General features: G+C 47.7%; 1 protein-coding gene across 1 annotated transcript; it reads right to left on the bottom strand.

The window, feature by feature from the left end:
* Nucleotides 1-483: 483 nt before the first annotated feature.
* Nucleotides 484-20,295, bottom strand: LSS (lanosterol synthase). Its single transcript, XM_083401447.1, has 22 exons — nucleotides 20,181-20,295; nucleotides 19,454-19,625; nucleotides 17,982-18,120; nucleotides 16,987-17,095; nucleotides 16,050-16,171; nucleotides 15,435-15,531; nucleotides 14,272-14,407; nucleotides 13,208-13,316; nucleotides 11,909-12,027; nucleotides 11,119-11,216; nucleotides 10,588-10,615; nucleotides 8,981-9,037; nucleotides 8,030-8,101; nucleotides 7,298-7,348; nucleotides 6,654-6,803; nucleotides 6,318-6,414; nucleotides 5,571-5,676; nucleotides 5,272-5,337; nucleotides 3,031-3,111; nucleotides 2,166-2,336; nucleotides 1,819-1,897; nucleotides 484-1,073 (listed from the first exon to the last, which is right to left on the bottom strand). The coding sequence occupies exons 1-22, from the start codon at nucleotides 20,273-20,275 to the stop codon at nucleotides 900-902; spliced, it is 2,328 nt and encodes a 775-aa protein (XP_083257573.1). The 5' UTR covers nucleotides 20,276-20,295; the 3' UTR covers nucleotides 484-899.
* Nucleotides 20,296-20,791: the final 496 nt, after the last annotated feature.

Below are 20,791 nucleotides of genomic sequence, written 5' to 3'. Positions count from 1 at the left end.
CAACACAGCAAGATCAGGGCCAGATGTGCACAGGCCAAGGCTTGCGTGTGTGTCAATCTCCACAAAACATGTATTGAATCTTCTCTGGTAAGAGAATTATGTTCTGCTTGGGGTAAGTAGATCAAATGATAAGAAGGGACTCAAACTCCAGGCTATGTAAGCTCCAAAATGCTGGCCAATGCTGGCAGACGTCAAGGACCACGAGTTACTTAGGCAATGTGGTCAGCTGTAGCCTCCCCACTACCTTGGATGTGGGCTGGCTCTCAGTGGCAGTTGGGCAGACCCAATCCCAGAATGTCTGTTCCCTGGGATATGCACGTGGAGTCTATGCAACTAGCGCACACTATTCAATTGTTGTGCCACCTACGCACCCCAGCAGGTTGGCCATGAGGGGGGATGAGGCACTAGGGCTCCCCATCCATACCCTAAAGAACAATTTAAGCTTATCTTTAAGGTAAGAGAAAAATAAGGCATCAACACTGATTAAGTTATGTGTTAATTTACCTCAATTACTCTAAAAGTTACACTCTTCTGCTTCCACTGCAAATACTGCAAGTATAACAGTGAAACAGCAGGGATACACGCAGCCACCATAATGTTTGGTATGCATGTACAGAAAGTTAAATAAATGTTAATGCCCAGTAAAGGGCACAGAATCATGAGTTTTTGTGTCTAAAGTGTCCATTCTGAGCAGCAAATGTGAGTCAACCACAGCACAGACCCCGAGTCTGCCACTCATCACTTCTCCTGGGCCAACTCCTTTCTGTCCGGCATGTAGAAATACGAGAAGCAAGAGGGCGGCAAACCATCCAGGGAAGCCTTCCGTCCACGCCTGCAATGTTGGTACCAGGCCTAATCTCAGGAAGAAGGGAGTGGTGCCTCTCCATGTCCGTTTGCCATTAGCCAGCCAGGCCCTTCTCTCCATTTCTTAATGCCTCCGTCAAGCGCTTGCCAGCCAGTGGGTGGGCAGGATACAGGCGAGAAAAGCGCCCCAGGGTCCAGATGGGGAAGACATTTCGGTAGGAGGTATAGCTGATCGCACAGGTTTTGTTGAACACTCCGGAAATGTTCTCCTGCAAGGCAAAGAAACACAGAAATTCCATCTCACCCATCCTCTCATCTTTCCAACACAGTAAGAAGCACGGAAAGATGAGCGACCTATAAGGGCATCAGCACCTGAAAAGCAGCCTTGAGGCTGCACAAACCTCCTCATACATGGAGGCACCATATGACAGGTGTGACCTGCTTTGACTATCCATGGTGAAAAGGCAGCTGATACTTTTTGAAATGTTTAAATTTTAAAATTAAATAAATGACACCTTCACTGCCCTGAGCATGAGCTGGACCAAAGGCTCCAATTCCAATGTGCAGGCATTCCAGGATAAACCAGACAATGCACAGTGATCTTGATAGTCTGGCTTGCGCCAGCTTTCCTACTTCCACTGTTCCTGATCCATGCTTAAACATTGAAAACTTCAGGCGGCTTAATGGGCACTTTGAGAACCAGCCCTTCCAAGACATAGTAATAGCCAGGGCTGCTTTTTTCATGAGCTGCTGAATAGCCAAGAGGGAATTCCCTCCCAGCCAAGGGAAGGCTGTGTTTGATTGGGGTTGGAGCTAAAACGTGGGTGATGGGAGTCATACTGAAACAAGGAACACAAAAGAGACTCTGGTGCTTGAAGGAAAATCTGCAACAAGGGTGGAAGAGGAATTCTGAGAAGCTAAGAAGAAAGGTGTGCTTGTAGGTGTATTAGTGTGAGAGAGAATGTATGCAAATGGCCCTTCCGTTATATGGAATGCACTCGAGGCACACTTCACCTGAGGCCAGTCTCCATTAGGCAGCTGTTTGTCAATCAAAACTTTGATCCCTCTTTCCAGGACACTAACGTCTGGATACCTGCAAAGCAAGAAGAGTAGTTCTGGGTTAGCGCCATCGGCGATGGCCGAATTCCTCTGAGAGAGAGGAACCCACTCCGCAGGGACTTCTTGTGTGCAGGCTGCAGCACAGATCCAGGAAGCTGCTGTTGGGGCATGCTTGGTGGTAGCCACTACTAGCCAATGGGGGTCCCCCAAAGATGCAATTCAAGACTGGTGGCTGTTTCTATCTGCCCTCATCCCCATGCAGAGGCCAAGGGTCAATGTCACTTCCAAGCACAAACTTTTACCTAACAGCCATGAGCCCCAGAAGAGCCCAGCAAGTGTTGTGTATTTGGGATGTGGCGCTCTGGATGTATCTGCGCTGCTCACAAGATTCAAAGTCTTCTCCCCATCCACCGTCCTCCATCTGCTTGGAGACCAAGAACTCACAAGCGCGGGTCACCTCCCCACAGGCCACTCTGGAAGAGAAAGGGCAGGAGAACGGCAACTCACAGAGTGGCTCCATGTCCTCAGCGGAGGAACATATGGTGGTTAGCAAGGACAAGGCAAGGAATTTGATCACGCCAGGCAGAGAAAAATGAAAAGGAGACAGGATATCAAGGGAAAGCACAGGCTCAATGCTCCCCAGAGTGCATGTGCACCCATAGACACAGCACCCATCAGCTGGCTGAGAGCTACAAGATGAATGTCAAGGGAGAAGCATCTGCAGGAGGCCACCTGATGCCTGATGGGATGGTCCTTCTGCATTCTGATAGGGCCAGGATAATATATACAGGGGAAGAAACTTATGGAGAGAAGTGCTGACAAGGAGGCCTGTCCTCAGCTGAAACCACCGTACGTTGTGGGTGAGAACAATGGGTCTGCCTGGCCCAGTAGTGCCGGTCTCTCCAGTCCCTCCCCTGCGCAGGTGAGCCTGAGAGAGCGGCCACCTTTGCTGACTCGGCTCTTCAGGTGAGGCTGGCTCCCAGCTGAATCCCAGAGCAGTTTGCCTCTAGGCTCAGTGTAGGGAGACGGTGCCCTCCTTCTCCCCATCCCATAGAGGGCAATAAGACAGCACGATTCTTCATGCTGAATGAAAGGCCACTCACTGCCAGCAAGCTCTTCTGATCAGAGGAGCTTCCATTACAAAACCTGGTGAAGGTCTTCACTCACCCATCCTGGTAGGTGTGTTGCATACAAGCAAAGGCTTCCAGAGCAAACCACGTGCCATAGGTGATGCACACCCCCCAGCACCTAGGAGGAAGAAGTCGGTCAGCAAACAGAACTGAGCCGCGAGGAGAGCCAGTTCCTTCCTCCTTGCTGTGCCAAACAATCCCAAATCAAGGCAATGAGCCTGAAGTTTACTTGCAGAAGCAAAACCAACAGTATAAATTATTTTCCTTATCTGAAGTTTAATTGCTGAAATATACTCAGAGTCGCAAAGTGATTTCATGCTCTTTATTCAGCTCATAGTGGTGAGGAGGAATGAATGAAAGTCCCCTCAAAGTATCTGCTTTATATACATTATTTACACAATGGGCACACCGGCCCCTCTCGCTCTCCAGGCTTCAGGAAGCTATCCGCAAGCCTTGCGAGCCTGGCGGGAGTTCCCGCTGCGCTCACAAGGCTTACGGGCGGCAGCCTGCAGCCCGAAGCATGGGGCACACTCCGGAGCACACCCTGGGCTTCGGGCAGATATCGGGCAGCCCCACAAGCTCGGGGGACAGCGGGGAGGCGGAGCACGGCCATCCCGCTATTCCCCGACCTGGTTTGGAGGCTGGCAGTGGGGAGAAGCAAGCTTGCTTCTCCCCACCACCAGCCCCACAAGCTCGGGGGACAGCAGGGAGGCGGAGTGCCACCATTCCGCTATTCCCCGACCTGGTTTGGAGGCTGGCGGTGGGGAGAAGCAAGCTTGCTTCTCCCCACCACCAGCCCCACAAGCTCGGGGGACAGCGGGGAGGCGGAGCGCCACCATTCCGCTATTCCCCGACCTGGTTTGGAGGCTGGCGGTGGGGAGAAGCAAGCTTGCTTCTTCGCACCGCCAGCCCCACAAGCTCGGGGGACAGCGGGGCAAGCCGCTGCCCCACGGAGGCTAGGGAGGCTGTCCCTGAAGGCGCTCCGTCTCCCTCTTCTAGCTTGGGGATGGCTGCGGGGGGGGGGTAAAAAAATTTCCCTTGCTTTTCTCCCAAAAAAACTAGGTGCGCCCTATGGGGCGAAAAATACGGTAATTTCTGCTTCATTTCATGTTTCTGGCATCCAGTCTAGTATTTCAGCCATTACCTCGGATATTGAATAAAAACAAATGCTGCCGAAGCTGTTGGCCATGATTCTTCTGATAAACGCCACCAGCTCCTCTGCAAGGGCTTCCACCCGCACATAAAAGAGCTCCCCCCCCCCCTTTAACCTCTCACACACCTCCCAAAATTGGCTAGGGTGGGACACAGGGGATGGGGGAGAGATCGTTCCATCTGGCAAGCTGCTCTAAATTCCACCTCCTCTCTTTACTTTAAATGTTTATTCTAAAAACTCTGCAGCTTCCCTTCGCTTATTGCACCATCAGCACAATTCTGTATTTGTCTAAAGAGAGCTAAGTTCAGTGGCGCTTACTCCTAGGTGAGTATGGACCTGCAACTTCAGAATATTGGCTGACCCTAGATATTCCCCCAGCCCCTCTCTCCCTACGCCTGGTGACTCAGTTCTATCACTACCAGCCCCCCAACCCATTGCCCCTGAGGACGTTGGCATGCTCTTTCTTGACTGGGAGGGAGGGGAGGAGATCAGCTCCAGTCAGAGTGGCAAACGGCCAGGAATTATGGAAGTTGTAGTTCAACAGCAGCTGGAGGGTTACAGATTCCCCAGCCATGTTCCATACAATATTCTAGAACAAATTTTAAATTCTTGTAATACGTCAAGCTTATGTATTACATTTGTACAATTACTTTTTAAATAAAGGCATGAACATTTTCTTTTCTACCTTTGATGGTTTAAGACTTAATAAAAGATAAATGAGAATGCTGAGCATTTATATAGCACTGGGCAGTTTCAAGGTGTTTCATATGGACAAGATATGAATATTAACTCTCTGAGTGACTGTGACAAAGCAGGAGGGGGGGTTGCCTAAGGCTATCCAGTGGGAGCACAACTGAAACAGGATATGAACCCAGGACTTGTAGGGTCAGATGCCACACTGGTCTCTCAGACAAATTAAACTGCTAATAAAAAGGTGCTATTGGCTTCTCCTACTAGAACCACCCAAAGGTCTCAAACTGGTGCTGAAAAGTGGGATTTTTTACCTCCGATTCTTAAAACTGCCCCAAAGCAGGCACCTTCCTTTATATTTTTAAATACCCTGCCAAGCAGCTGGAAAGCCCAACCAATTATTGAAGCGGCCCTTGGCTTTATGAGGACACTCACCCTTCCCAGGAACCATCAGCTCTCTGAAGTTTCTGACAGTAGCGGAGGCCCCTTTGCAGCGTCTCTCTGAGCAAAAAGGAAAGAGTGGGAAACCCTTTCAACCCTGTGAATACCCACGATTCCCAGCACCACTCTCTCTAGCCCAGACTGGAAGGGGGGGAAATGCTATTCACTCCCACCCCACAGAAGGGTCAGGTGCCCAATGACAGGAGGCAATTTATTTTCCCATGTCAACTCTGAAACGAAGGTTTCACATCCTGTTTTTCCATTGCTCCGCTCCTTTCCTTCCCTCTTTTTACCTGATCTCCTCTGCCCTGTGTTCAGGGAAGCGCTCTTGGAAATGCTTCAGCCCCTGCATGACTGCCGAGGTGCATTCTACGTAAGTGTAGTCCACCATGATATCCCCTGCAAACCACAAAAAAATACAAGTTTGCTGATACAGCCAAAGGCCATGACAAACCCACAGCTCCAGAACCAATAAAACAATACATAGATCCATAATAGGAGCCAGCTTCCAGCGTGGAAGTCAGAATGCAACCTTCCTTCATTCCTTGTGACTTTTAAAAGCCTAAGTCATATCACCATTTAAACCTACTCTGACCTTCATTCCTGTGTTACTGTAATGTTCTTGGATGAAAGCCAAAGAATGCAGTCAAGGTTGGCAATTTCAAATTTCTCCCAGAGTCTATTTTGATTAATAGATTGAAATGCAGCAGAAATATCAATAAAGGTTATATATTGAAAATCAGTAAGACAGATTCTAGAGAGAGATGTGAGATTCCTGTGTGGCATGCCTCTTTTTCTTGAAACTTAAAATAATTTTTCTTTTCCTTTCACGTACAGTTGTTGTCAACTTTTTAATATCAGAGTTTGATTGAAGATTAAGAGGGGCCAGCAGGAGCCAAATCACATTGCCGGGGCAGGCAGGGTGGGTGGGTGAGACAACGATGCCCCATTCCCCATGCTTGCCCAAGAGGACTTCCACTGACAAACAAACCTCTTACTAACTATGCTAGCATGGATGCAAAGCAAGTCCCTTCTCTTACCAAACACCTCGGAAGGGTTCAGGAGCTCCAGCAGCCAGCCGCCACGCTTCGTTTCATACGTGGAAAAGCCACCGTCCACATTTTGCATGTTCAGCAACTGAAGTCAGACACAGAGGAAGAGAGAGAGCGCGTCTGGACAAGGGCATGGCAAACATGGAGCTCAGTGGAGTGGCCCCACAGTGGCCCAGCGGAAATCAGAAATACTCCCACAAGCTCCACGCTTCACCCAGAAATCCCCACCTCCAGCTTATGACCACCAACTTGCCAAAGGCAACATCGTTTGGGAGGCAGATTGGACTCTGACCCAGGGGCTGCTTCTCCTTCCAAGCCACTCACCACATTCACAGCATCAAAGAGACGGTTCGGTGGGATTTGCTCCTTTATAAAAGAGCAATTGTTCTGCAGAAGGATCACTGACTTCAGCCCCTCCGCAGTGCAGTCAGCTACAATCCAGCCACAGTCCCGCGTGCTGAAAGGAAATCCACCCTGGAGAGCATTAAACAATTGAGAGCATTAGGCAATGCAGAGCAGAGGATTCTTGCAGGACCACATATATTGCCAATAACTCTGCTGCCCAGCTGACCTTTCTAGTCTTCCAGCATTTGAGTATAGAAAAACTTACTCTTTTAGATAATCCATTTACTTTAGTATTATTATTTTTAAAAGAAAAGCCTTTGATTTCAAATAGTTCAGTTAAACACCATAAATAAAACCTAAAATGGATGCAGAATCATTCACTGGGTTGGGGGCCTCTCCATAAACTGCAGGTCAGTTTTCAAGGACAAGAAAGAAGATTTAGGTTAAAGAGTGAGGAATACAATCCTAACTTCATGAGCAACTTAGCAGTGGAACAAGCTATCTGAGAAAAACCTTTCTCCTGGAAAAAAATCAAAGAAAGATATTTGGACAGATATCTTCCCAAGTTAACTTAGCATCTGGCATTGCTGCTTTCAGAAAGGGAGCTCTTTTCGTGATTATACCTTGTTCATCTGACGGTAGTACTTCTCATAATCAGGTGGATTATCTGGAATCTGGAGGAGATACAAGCTACACTCAGACAAAGAAGACAAGTGCAATTGACATAAAAGGAACACTATTTTAAGAACTATGCTATTAAAAATGCTAGACGCAAAGGAGAAAGAGATATAAAAAGTCTGAAATACAAGCACAAGCCACAGCTGTCTTTGTAATTTCAGGTTTGGGCCTGAAGGTGTTATAGACATAAAAACATTTTTGTACGGGTATAGATATTTGCAACTATAAACAAACACACACACACTTCAGCAATTCAGTGCCAGCAAATATTGACCTCAACAAGGAATCTTTCTTGATGTTGCAGTGCCTTGAGAACTACAGAGAAGAAATCAAGAAATTCTCTGCATAGAGAAAAGGTATAAAGTCCTCCAGATGTAGCAGTTAAATTTGGTTCACCTGGTGGAACGTTTCCCCCCAAGACGTGAGTTTGGAGAGGCTGAAATTCACATTCTTGCATAAATGTTGGACTCCTAACTCCTCACGTTTCAGAGTTTTTATTGGCATAAACTCAGAAGAAAAGCTATTTTTGGCTTACAACAAAGGGACACATTCCCGGGTGGGGCTGTTCTTGGACAGAACTATGAGGCACACTGCAAAATCAAAACCTACATATTTTTAGAATGTGGGCAGTATTACAGCAGAACTGGATCGTGGATATGTATACTCCTGGTTCTTACCTGGCTGATTCTTAAAAACTCATGTGCACGTAGCAGGCAGGAGTTAAATTCAGGCCTTTTATGGGCACCTGCCTTTAAAAAGAAGGAAAAAGGTGTTTCATTTGACATAATGTGATTTTTAAAAACTGAATCCAGGAGCAGTAATCAACCTTAATAATATTTTGTTAAGATTATTTTCATTAAAATTTGATGAATTAAGGCTACAATCTTATCCTATACTTACCTGGGGGGGCCAGGCCCACAAATCTCACTAGAATTCAGGGCCAAGCAGTAACTGAGTTGTGATAATTGTGTGAGTGTAGTTAACGTGAGATTAAGGTAAGCAGTGACTTTTGGGACTGTAGGGATGACACCGGAAGGGAATTTAACTCTTTCCCTACCACAGGCTTGGCAAAAAACGGCCTCTCAGAACTGTCATCTGCATTTGAAGGAAACTCCCATGAGCACAATGAATACGCTTTCCTTGAAATGTAAATGGAAGCTTCCGATAAATCACTATATCAGAACTGGGGCAGGGAAAGAGTTGAACTCCCCGGCTCACCCCAAAAGTCCTAAAGCTGCTCAGACTTCCTTGTGGTTCTTATGTACGAAACAAAACTGCCTTCATGCTATTATGTGCTGAGGAATACCCTTTGAGTAACATTAATTAAACATCCTAGGCTATTTAAAACTTTGCTGCTTTGCATTCCCTTGCAATAGCAACCAAAAGACATTCTTAACAGAAATTTACTGGCTGTCTGCCTGACTGCATCTCTACTAGTGACATGTCACCATTTGTAATACCTTTCTGTGTTGTGTGAACTAAATATGCTCTCTCTATATCCCAGACTGCTTCTTCAGTCATTTGATTCATGTGTGTTGGACCTACAGGCTAATTCTCCCCCAAATTACAGAGGAACAGCCATGTTTCCCCCTATTAAGTCCTAGGTCAAAACAAAGAAAAATAATTACCTCCAGGAAAGCTTGGATAGCAAATGCCGTGTCCCAAAGCTGTGACCCATTAGTTCCCTGAAAGAGAAGGAAGGTGCAGTAAGAAACACTCACCTCCCACCTGACTTGTCTCCCTTGCAGCCAACAGAAGGTGCTCAGCTATTCCCCAAAAGCAATTTCCCCTACAATTGGCAATGGGTTAAAAAGGAAAAGCCTATTGTCACCAAGTCCTTATTACAACCTTCCACACTCGTATACCAAGTGCTAGCCATCAAAATAGCTGGGAGGGGGGAACTCCCTAGTGACCAACGAAACATTTGTAATCTGCTATACGTAATATTTTGTGTTTTAGTTAATATTATTTGAATTCTCATTAAAATTAAACTATTTGTTAACTGGTCTGATCATCCCTGCAAAAACAATTAAGAAGTAGTTTATATGCTTTCTTTTTATTGTATTTTAGAGGATGTGACCAACGTAACCCTTTACAAGAATTTATCTATAACTTGGATAAATGTTTTCTGTCAACCTATGCATTTTAAAAATCCACCTGCGGCAATATGCCCAAAGAACTAATGTTTCATGGGCAAGTGCCACCCAGGACTCCCTCTGGTACTGGTAAATTGAAGTTGGCTAGCGGGGTTTTCACGTGGGATCTCGGCCACTGTTGCTTCAAAATGGATTTTAATGTTGTGTAGTTTGTCTGATGCGTGTTTTTATTTTCATTTCAATTGTACTACATTTAATTGTATAGTGGTTTTAATTTGTTGTAAGCTGTGCTGAGTGGCACATGAGCACCAGAAGAGCAGGACAGGTTTTTTTAAATATACAAATAAACTAAAAGCAACTGGACAATAGTTATTGCAGTGCTCAAAAACTCCTCTTGCGAGGGGACATAAATCACCTACCGGGCTGAGTCATTCAATAATACCCTCTTGCTAGATGCCTCGAGCCAAGAAGGGCAAGTGGTCAACTGCACCCCTCCAACAACTGTGTTTGTCTCCTTTGGCTGCAACAGCTGAAAATCACCCCCCAAAACTAAATGGTGCTCTGGATCCATCCACGGGCTAAACTGTTGCAACTGTGATATCTGAATGTGGTGGATTTGGGGGCTTTATCCCTAAAGTATTAAGTAAACATGTCGCAGGAGTCCTCTGGGGGCTCTTATACTAAATCATTTGGGCCAGAATGGAGGAGGTCTCAAAATGCTTCCTGAGACGACCTTCTGAAGATGCAACTGTCAAGGAGAAGCTCTGTTTTCACTCCTCAACCACTGACACCAAGTGGCTCTCAACTTGCGTTAAGTTGGATTCATGGCAAGATTTCTGCCACCTGTGTTCTAGATGTCTCCCAAACTGCTTTGTTGCTCCAAGTTTATAATGCATTTCCCCCCACATTTCTGAAACCAGAGGGTGGCTGTGGGGTGCAGGAGAAAGGGCAGTTTGGAGCAGGAATATGTCCGCTAACCCTGCCGCTTCTCTGATCCTGAAGCCACTCTGGAAGCAGCTTTTCCAGTTTGAACAGGGTGACTGATGCAATGTCGCAGCATCTTGTGAAGCACAAGTCTGACCCTCAACGAGACAGAGATAAATAAATAAATCCCTTTCATCCATGCCAGAGATTATTACCTGCATCTTCAAGCCATCCAGTCCCAGCCTGCAAGGAGACAGAAAGCACTCAGTGTTGTAGACTGGCTAAACAGAGTCCTGCACCTCAATTATGTTTCCTGTACCCTGGGCGAACAAATGGGCAAAGGGGGTGCAAGCTGAATTATCTTCACACCAGCACTAATGAGCTCCTCATAAACTTTGCCCTAAGGGAGTCCCCACTTGACAGGGGCTGAAGAGAACTCAGGTTCAAATCCCTGTTCAGCTCTTAAGCCAACAGGGAGGCCTTGGGCAAGTTGCCGACTCTCAACCTTATTGTTCAAATACTACTGGTCTCCTGGGAAGAGAAGAGGATGGTCCTCTGCTTGGGAGCTTAATATGCCGTCCAAATGGTGAACGAGCCAATCCTGCTCTCATCAGGGGAGTTCAGCAGCTACTTTCCAAGTGTCCTCCGGTCTCTCCTGATGAACCATGAGTACTCAGGAGTCCTTAAGAGCATTGTGCACAAGCAGCTGTAAGGATGTACAAGTCTGAGTTTCAACAAAGCCTTACCAGAGGTAGTCGGGGATTCTGGAAACGTGTTCTTGGAAGGCAGCAGACTTGTCTCCCTCCACATACCAGCACACAAGCATGTTAATCGTTTTAGATATCTAAATGGGCAGAGAAAGGCAAAGTCATTTCTCCTAAGAACGATAGAGCAAACAGCCCCTAATATTTGTGCCTCTTTATAAACTCAGCTCCTACATCAATCCTCATAAGGATGCGGTCAGAAAGAAGACTCATCAACAGTAACTGCCTCCAGCAGTAACTGCAGCTGGGACAAGTATGCTGAGCTCTGCCCCAACCGCCCTCCCCTGCCTGGAACAGAGGTGGGGGTGGAGCCGAAACGCTTCTCCCCACTGCAGAACGGCTGAAGGGGGTCAGGGGGTCAGTGGAGACCGGGGCTATTTCTGGGCTCTGCTGGTACTCGTGGCTCCTTTTCAACTGGGAGATGCCAAAAGTGGAATCCAGGATCTTCTGCTTGCAGATCATGTGCCCTGCCGCTGAGATTTCCACTCAGCTCTATGGAAGGAACCTTCCAGGTGTGTACAGCTTTGAGCCTGGGCTCACCAACGACCATTTGCACATGGGGGGGAGGGAGGTTGGGGGTGCCTGACCAGCCAGTCAGGGCAGCCAAATCAACCCTGGTGATCAATGGGGTGACAAATTTTGCAGCCATCTGCCTGTGCTCATTAGGTACTGTGCTAACAAGAACAGATGCACTGAACAAACATTTTGGAATCTGCAAATCAAGTTCCATTCCAGAGCTATTCAGCTGTAAGTGCCACTCCAAGTGACCTACAGGGCCAATGCTGATGGATTTGGTGAATCGGTCATCAGCTTTAATGTGGTCGTACAGCTGCTCAATTGCTCGTTGTCTCAGAGCTGTGCTGTGGAATCTCTCGTAGGTGTTGATAATTGCTGGAATGGAAGCAGAGAGAAACAAAGAGATTTCATATTTATCTGCTGAATATGAACACTGAACCACATACACTTAGCAAATCCCTAACTTAGGTTTCCATGGCAGTTCAGAGCTAATCAAACTTCATTTATGAATGATCAATACTGTCACTGGAAAATGGCAAAGCCACATTTGCAAACAATCCCTGTGCACATGAAAAGCATGTTCACTCTTATCCTTCGTGTCCCTGTACCAGCACAAACTGCGCTGAAGTAGTGGAATCACCCAGAATCAGCTTCTGTGGCATTACTGTGACTCTGGAGTCAGGATTCAGCTGATAGCCAAGCAGGTAAACAAAGCAAACCACTTCTGTCTACTGTTGGATGAAATCTCTGAATCACAACAAAGCAATGGCTTGTGAAATCAGCAGGTGATACACCAGTAAGTGGAGTTGTGCAAAAGGATAATAATGACGAGTAGACTGCTAATGCAATTTCTAATTATCCCTGCAGCACTGAGCAATGAAGCCAGCCACGGCCAGCAAGATTAAAAAGGAAAAGGCAGGCTGAAGAAAGCTTTGAGGGCTTCCTTGACCAAGAGAGGCAGAGGCCTCTCTGCAGAAGACTCACACAGGCATTGCCCTGACCAGGCCAAGCCCACCCCGTGCCAGGCCTATGCAGCTTTTATATCTGAAGGAAAGGCATCGGATGCCAGGAGATGTGCCGTTGCCAGAGAGGCATTTAGGCCAACTACACACAGTGCATGCATACAGGTGAGGCCTCTTCACAGGGGCCGAACCTTCCTCTACAGAGTCTTCCATTGCATTTATCCACTATGTGCCACAAAGCAAAAGCAGAAAAGCATCAAGGAGAGCAGGCAGGCAACCTTACATTTCCCCAGTGAAGGAAGACCCACTAACTTCCAAGTATACACGGGCATTAACATGGTGGGATTTACTTCCAGGTATACACAGGCAGCCCTGATCTGCACATTACACTTTCCTCTAACGGTGTATGCACTACCGCCCAATTCTCCACTTGGGGCAATACAGTGATGCCTCTCTGTGAACCATCCGCTTTTCCTTCTTCTGACCAGCAGTGCCACCTCAGCTAGTGAACAGCACAAGAGGCCTGGCGACAGCAAACAGGTCTGAAAACAAGCATGACTACCTTCCAAGCCCAGAGGTCACACTCTGCTCACCATAGATGATGGAGAGCAGCCAACTGTGTGGCGTGTACACATCACCCGCAGCGACGTTGTTCCTCTGCGCCGGCCAGTCAATGAGGGAATAGTCCTGGGTGTAGAGCTCCTGGGTGCAAAGAAGGGTCACACAACACCAAGCAGAATTGGCAAGAGAAGAGAAAGCTGGAAACAGGCTGCCTAGGTTCCTTCTCAGCCTTGGACCTGCTATAAGACCAGGCGGAGCGTCTTCTTTGACCACAGAATTTCATTCTGTTTATGCCATCTAAGCAAATGCTTCAATTATGTATCTGCTGTATGTTCCGCCTCCCAATCCATCACACACTTTTGGACCAAGTACCTTGACTTCTGTATGACCTTAAAGAGACATAAAGTCTTAAAGAAGTCAATATAATTTGTAAGCCACGCTTTCGCTGGGGTTTCAGGAGAACATCTGTGGTGCCTCCAGAGGAATCACAGCAAAAACACTTTTCTAAAGCATTTCACAGTGTCCAGATCAAGGAAGTAATAGTACCATTCTATTCTGCCTTGGTCAGACCACACCAGGAGTACTGTGTCCAATTCTGGGCACCACAATTTAAGGAGGATGTTGACAAGCGGGAGCGAGTGCAGAGGAGGGCAACCAAGATGATCAAGGGGCTGGAAACTAAGCCTTATGGGAAAGTTGAACGAGCTGGGTATGTTTAGCCTGGAAAAGAGAAGACTGAGAGGAGATAGGAGAGTCATCTTCACATATCTTAGGAAGGTGGAGCAAGCTTGTTTCTCCTGCTCTGGAGGGTAGGACTCAAACCAATGGCTTCAAGTTACAAGAAAAGAGATTCCAACTAAACAGCAGGAAAAACTTTCTGACAGTGAACGGTCTCCCTCAGGTGGATTCTCCTTCTTTGGAGGTTTTTAAGCAGAAGTTGGAAGGCCATCTGTCATGGATGCTTGAGCTGAGATTCCTGCATTGCAGGGGGCTGGACTAGATGACCCTTGGGTCCCTTCCAACTCTACAATTTTATGGTTCTATGAGAGAGAGAAACAGACAGACGGAGGAAGGAAAAAAGGCCCTTTGGAACTACCTCCCGGAGGCTCAGAACCAGTTCATCTTCTTCCGCAGTGAGTCGCACAGCATAGCAGTAGGCCATGGGCAGGTAAACTTGACGGCAGTGACACCAAAGAGTAGAAGGATGGGCTGGCATCCAGCGAGGGAACAGCCTATCAGAAATCAAAAGGGAAGCCTGCGGTAAAGGATGGGCAGAAGTCTAGAAATGGCAGCCGGTAGCCATGTATCTGTGGCCCTAAGGAGATTCCCACAGAGCATCCATCCCACGACAAGCTACCCAGATAGCAGCAGGGACTCCAGAGCAGACTCAGGACTAAACTGGCTGAGCGTACATGAACAACCGAGCCTTCCTTTTCCATGAGCCCTGAGCCCATGGCCCACCTGAATGGGACCAGAAGGAGCTCACACGCCGTCCTGGTTGGCTGAGCCCCAAGGAGGTGTTTCCCTCAAACACAGCTTGCTCTGCTGCCTGAACCTGACAAATTCTAATAAATTTTAATTACTGAAACAGGCTAACTGCAAGCCACAGTTCATCAAGCTGGTTTGTTTAAACAAACCATAGTTAACACTAACCAGAATTAAGGGTTCAGACAACATGATAAACTGGGGCTTGGGAAGCCGGTTTTGGCTGAGGTCTGTGTTCACACATGGACAGTGTGTGACTGCATGTCCATAATGGGCATCAGCAGGCATAAAAGCAGGCGTGGCCAGAGACAAAAGTGGGCGGAGCAATGGCTGTCAGTCTTGCCTTTGTACCATAGCCTGCATAAAGCTAAGGTTTCCTACCCAAAAAGGTTTCTGAAGGCCAAATTTTCACCAGTATGAGCTAAAATGTTAATTGACATTTAGATTTCCTGTGGCCAGTCTCTGGGGCCTCCTGAAACTTAGGTCTTTTTTGGCTCTTCGAATTGATGTGACAAGTTGAACAAGGGACTTAGCAAACATGCCAACCTATTGCCAAACTGATCGTAACTTCCAGTTGTTTCTATGAGAAGGTATAGATATAAATTATGTTAGCTAAAGCTGCCATCCTATTCCCACTTACCAGGGAGTAAGCCACATTATTATGTATTGATTTTTTTACTGCCATATACCTGCAGGTCTCATTGAATTCAACAGCACTTTCTTCAGAGAAGACATGGTTAGGCTTGCACTGTAATACTCTAAAACTGCACGTACCACATCTCAGGCAAAAGTGTATTCAGTCCTTCCCAGCTGTAGACATTCAAAACAGCCAGCCAAAATTTACCCCAGGAAGCGATTCCTGTAGCACCACCTGAAGAGCCAAATAGACAAGAACTCATACAGATATCTATAAAACCAGAGATCGCTGCAGTAAAATGGACTCTTCTGTAAGAAACAAATGCTTACTGTTTGACTTTTTGTCTGCAAAAGGGATAGTATAAACAAAACACTCCCACTGGAGCCAAAGGATGACCCCTGATTATTTCCTCATCCCTCCTCCTCTCAACCTTCTCCAAAGAGTCCTCCTTACTGTGCCGCCAATCATGCTGCATCGGTGGTGAGAGAAGACCCAAACAGGGAACTCTGGCCTCCTGTGCACAACAGATTGGAGCTCTATCACAGCATCCTCATGCCTAGTGCTTTAAGCAGATGCACTCAAGGCAGCCAATATTAAATTCAAAAGAGATTCCAACTCTCCTGAAAGGAGACAGTCCATGGATGTGATAGGATGTTGGAAGAACTAGACGCTCACTCTAGGAATAAGGAGAGTTCCCTTTCCACAGGATAACAAGACTGAAAAACATGTGAGGTGGCCTGCTGGTTAGTCACCTTTACTGTGGAGGTTGTTCCGAGCCCGCAACAGATCTGGGTCATCAGGACTGACCCCAAGGATTCGCATGGCTGTGTAGTTGAGAGCAGTACAAAATACCTTGGATACGTCCTCAACATGCCTGCCAGACAAAAACATCAGAACTGTTAAGAATATGTGCCTTGCACCCAGTTACTCAGTCTGTCCTGATTGACTTTTTTCAAGATTACTGCAAGCTGGCTAAGGCAATTTGAGCAACAGAAAGAGCTTGATCCACTTCCATGGGAACATTATGTCATCTGTTTTAAATGCAGACCATAGAAATTTCATGTGGTGTTTCATTTCCCAGCAGGTCTGGTTCTGCTGGACAGGGTTTTGTTTACACACTAGACCAGTTTGGATGTAATCCATAGTTTAATATTACAAGAATGAGCCTTGCCTCTTCCACTGTTTCCATGCTCTTCATGCAAACTGGCTAATCTAAGGGCCAAATGCACAAAGGGGTTTTTTCCACTACTGCTGCACATGGGCTCTGCACATGACACACCAGCTAATCTGTAACTCTCCCACAACTTCTGTCTGTTTTTTCAGAGCCCTTTTGTTATGAGCATTTTTGTTACTCAATTATCTATGTGCTAATGTTTTTGGCGCGTTGTATCTACCATCACTTTCCCTGGGGACGGTCAACTTTATCACCCAACATTTACTTTAACCTTTGGCTGTGGGGGAGTCATTTTCTCCATTTTCCTTTCTAGTCCACCAGTTTCCAGTTTCTAGCACTGAGCAGTGGAGAAGGCAAACTCACTTTTTAGTCTCCACAACCTGGAACATATTGTTCAACAAGGGCTGGGGAACTGGATCCAGGGCTGGGTCAGATCCCTCCTACGCCGACCCCTTCATGGACCAAGCTTGGCAGGTGAACAGTTTCTAAAGCACCAAATTTAAAAGTTTACTCACAGGCCCCATCCTCCATCTGGGAGCTGAACTGAACGCAAGTACCTCACCATTTCCTTCTTGGTCTCTTCTGGCAGTGGGATCTTGGCAACATAGCATGTGATTAGGAGCCCTGTTTTAGGGAGATCAGTGTGTTACACAATCAGTCCTCAGAAGCACCAAAGATGCTGATTCTCTTAGTCAGCTAAAAAGAACATTAATGTTTAGGAGGAGAGATAGACAGGATCACTTATGCTACAATCAAAGGTGCTGAGAGCAACGTCTTGACATAGGCAGGAAGCCGCCTGGTCCAGCCACAGGCTGCAAAGAAGGGGCAGCCACCAGCCTCACACCCGCTGAGGATGACCCAGGCGGATACACCTTCGTGAGATCCAAGATTGTAGGGATGGGTGCGCCCAGTGGGGAAGGACCTGGCTTGCACACAGAAGCTCCCTCATTCAATCCTGGCATCTCCAGGCAGGGCTGAGGAACGCTCCTCCCTGACATCCCAGAGAGTGGCTGCCAGTCAAAGTAGACAATACTAAGCTCAATGGTCTAATGGTCTGGCTCTCCTTCCTGATCTCATCAGGTAGGGGTCAAAAAGGAAACCTCACAAAATCCTGATCATGAATTTACACAGCTCTGTCGTGAAACAAGCAAGGTTCTTTGCCTCCTTAAATGTTCCAGCGACAGGATGCCATAAGATGAGGCACATGTTATTTTAACCTCCCTTTACTTATAAATTAACTTTCTTATCTAAGTTGGTCACTGACAGATGTAACTAGGTGACCCTTGGGTCCCTTCCAATTCTATGACACTGTGATTCCTTCACTGTCAACTTCACTGGTACCTTCAAGCAGGAGAAGCAAGGCCCAGCCACTCCCTCTCCCTCTCGGGGATGTTGGGGATTCGGCCGCACCCAAAGCGTTCGCTTTCGGACTTGTTACACATCACCCCTTGCTAGAACACTGCTTGTCTGGTTGGAGAAAAAGTTTGCTGAGTTGTCATGGTAACTCTACCTGGCATCAGAAAGAGAGGCCCTCCGTAGTCCCCTGCCCAGTGGCCATCTTCTGCTTGCAGGCCTGAGTAAAACTTCATCCCATTCACTGCTGCTTCCTGTGCTGTACAGGCCTTTGGCAAGTCCGGGAAAAATTTGCTCTGCCAATTACAGTGAAGAAAGGAGAAAAAAGGGACACAGGTGAATTCTAGAGCAGAAGCTTAGGTTCACAACAGACAGGGAAATAGAATGACATAATGAATGTCTCCAGCGAGCACCTTGTAGAGCAGGAGACCAATTCCACAAGTTGTGGGGCACTCAGCTCCTCTCTTCTTCCTAGGAGAAGGGAGAGGGCAAGGGAGGAACAACAAAGCAAGGAAAAGCAGGAGACTGGGCTGGCAAAACAGGCAAACAGAAAGGGAATCAAAGACTCTGGCATCTATCAGGAAGGACCACAGGGCCTCCTCTCAGTATGTTCCCAGGCTTCCTTAGGGTGGCATACCCCTCCACACACCGGGAATCTGAGGGCTGAATATTTGCCTCTGGAGCCAAAAAAGCAAGTCAATTTTATTAGGACCAACCAGTTCTCAGGAGGGTATCACAAGGGAGGCTGAAGGAACAGCCAGAAGGTGTGGGCAAGGGAGAAAGGGGCCATAAAGGCAGCATAGGGGCTGCTGCCAGATCAATTCAGCTTTTTTGCGAAGTATTTTTTCCAGCAAGAATAAACAAGCTAGTAAAGAACCTTCCCAATACATGAAGACTAAAAGCAACAAGCCAGTCCTGCTTACTTTCTCTGGAGCAGAGATATGGGCAGTTCTCACATCCCAGTTGGCAGTGGAAAAACACAGACTTTGTAACATTTACGAAATTAAACTGCAGCCTCAGATGAGTTGGGATTCCCTGGAATCTCATCAGGAATTCCTCAACGAGAAACTCATAACCTCTCCTGCAAGGCACCCTCTTCTGCCACTCCTGCTCTTTCCCTTCAACACGCTGATGCCAGGAAGCACCGCCAAAGCTTTAGGACCCATTTTCTGGGCACATGGGGCACTAGGGAAGCCCCACATGAACATTGCCTGTACCCTAAGATATGCCTTCAAACACTCAAACTCAGGACAAAAGGGAGAAACCTGCCAAGAGGAAGGCAGGTTTAGCAAACCCTCGCTGTGATCAACTCCCTCCTGGAAACCTATGTCCCCACTGTGGAAGGACGTGTGGATCCAGAACTGACCTCCATAGTCACTTACGGGCTCACTGTTAAGACTGTGTTCATGGAAGACACTCTTACTCGGCTGTGAGGGATCGCCAAAGAATAAGCCTTCTGCAATTACAGGATTTCTTCAGCAGACAAGTCAATGTGCATTCAGACAAAATGAAGTTTGAAAATCACTTCCAACGAAACTATCCCCAAAGAACCAAGCGGTCCTAAGGCAACTGGCATGTTCTCCTCTGAACCTGGTAGCAAGCGAGGGGTCGCCTCAGCTGCCTACCTACCGTGCTGAGCCCTAGCGAGTGAGCTTCCAGCGCCGTTTGCTCCCGACCACCATCCTCGCCATCCGCCAGGAATCGCCACTGCTGCCGCCCTTCTTCGTTGCTCAAGCGCCAGCGGGTCAAGTCCGTGGCCGGCTCTGTCTTATAGGGACCGCCTCTTCTTCTCCGCAGACATCTAGCAGGGGAGATACAGGGAACAGGTGAATTCCAGAGGAGAGTCGAATCTTAGGATAGTTCAGATTAAAAATAACGGAGCACTAGGGTAGGTTTTTTTTGTTTGTTTCAGGTGGGAAAAGTGTCCCCAAAGGACTTCCATCTTCAGACTACAGCGCAATGGTACCTCAGGTTAAGAACCTGATTCATTCCGGAGGTCCGTTCTTAACCTGAAACTGTTCTTAACCTGAGGTACCACTTTAGCTAACGGGGCCTCCCGCTGCTGCCGCGCGATTTCTGTTCTCATCCTGAGGTAAAGTTCTTTACCCAAGGTACTATTTCTGGGTTAGCAGAGTCTGTAACCCGAAGCGTATGTAACTCGAGGTACCACTGTAAAGGGTTGCAGGTCAGCATCAGGACTGGGCTCAGTGTAAGAACTTTTCTGAGCTTGCAGGGAGTTAAAGGTTAACTGGTGCGAAAAAGCAGCAAAGCGCGCCCCGAAAAATAAAGCACAATTGGCCCCCCGCAGCCTTGAAGCCCTCCCGGGGCAGCCCCGGCTCCTCCGCGCCATACTCACGCCCCCTCCATCTTGCCACTACGCCGCCCGAGCCCGCACTCCGGCGCCGATTCTTTCGCGGGGAGCTGGAGCCGAGGAGCCTCGCCCCGCGGCATGCCGGGAAGGGAAGTCCAGGCGGGCGGCGGCAGCGGCGGCGCTTCGGCGGAGGGAACTACAAGTCCCGAAGCGCCGGCGCAACATCCGATCTGGACTGACATGAGCCCATGCCGGGCCCAGCCAATCGGGAGGCCTCGACGGCAGGCGGAGGGCGGGGAAGGGCGGAGCCCGGCTCGCGCGAGTGGGCGGGGCCAGGAGAAGCGAGGCAGCGGGAGAAAAGGCAGGCGGCGAACTTGGCGCAGCTGCACCGCTTGCACTGGGCAAAGCAGAAGAGCCGGCGCGCCCCGAGTTGCTTCTGTTCTGTTGCGCCTACCAGCCACCAAAGTCCTTTCCCCATATGATTGAGGCGGCGAGTTCTTTTTAAACAGTGCGCTCAATACAGCAGCGCGATGTTTCTACACATTTGCCTACTTTCCTTTCTTCATTGCTCTCCATTTCCAGATTTCTTGATGCCGTTATGCCCACTCGATTCAAATGGGATCTCTTCCAGGGCTTTGCCATTGTTAATCTAGCAG

Source organism: Podarcis tiliguerta, assembly GCF_965153285.1.
Source record: "Podarcis tiliguerta genome assembly, chromosome: 1".
Taxonomy (NCBI): Eukaryota; Metazoa; Chordata; class Lepidosauria; order Squamata; family Lacertidae; genus Podarcis; species Podarcis tiliguerta.
This window is presented reverse-complemented; position numbering and strand designations above follow the sequence as displayed.

Excerpts from the sequence above, each read along its gene's own strand:
- LSS (XM_083401447.1), bottom strand. The coding sequence starts at position 20,275 with ATGCCGCGGGGCGAGGCTCCTCGGCTCCAGCTCCCCGCGAAAGAATCG. Across the intron at positions 14,408-15,434 it reads ACACTTTTGCCTGAGATGTG|GCTGTTCCCTCGCTGGATGC; the intron begins GTACGTGCAGTT and ends GATTTCTGATAG. Across the intron at positions 10,616-11,118 it reads AGAATCCCCGACTACCTCTG|GCTGGGACTGGATGGCTTGA; the intron begins GTAAGGCTTTGT and ends GTCTCCTTGCAG.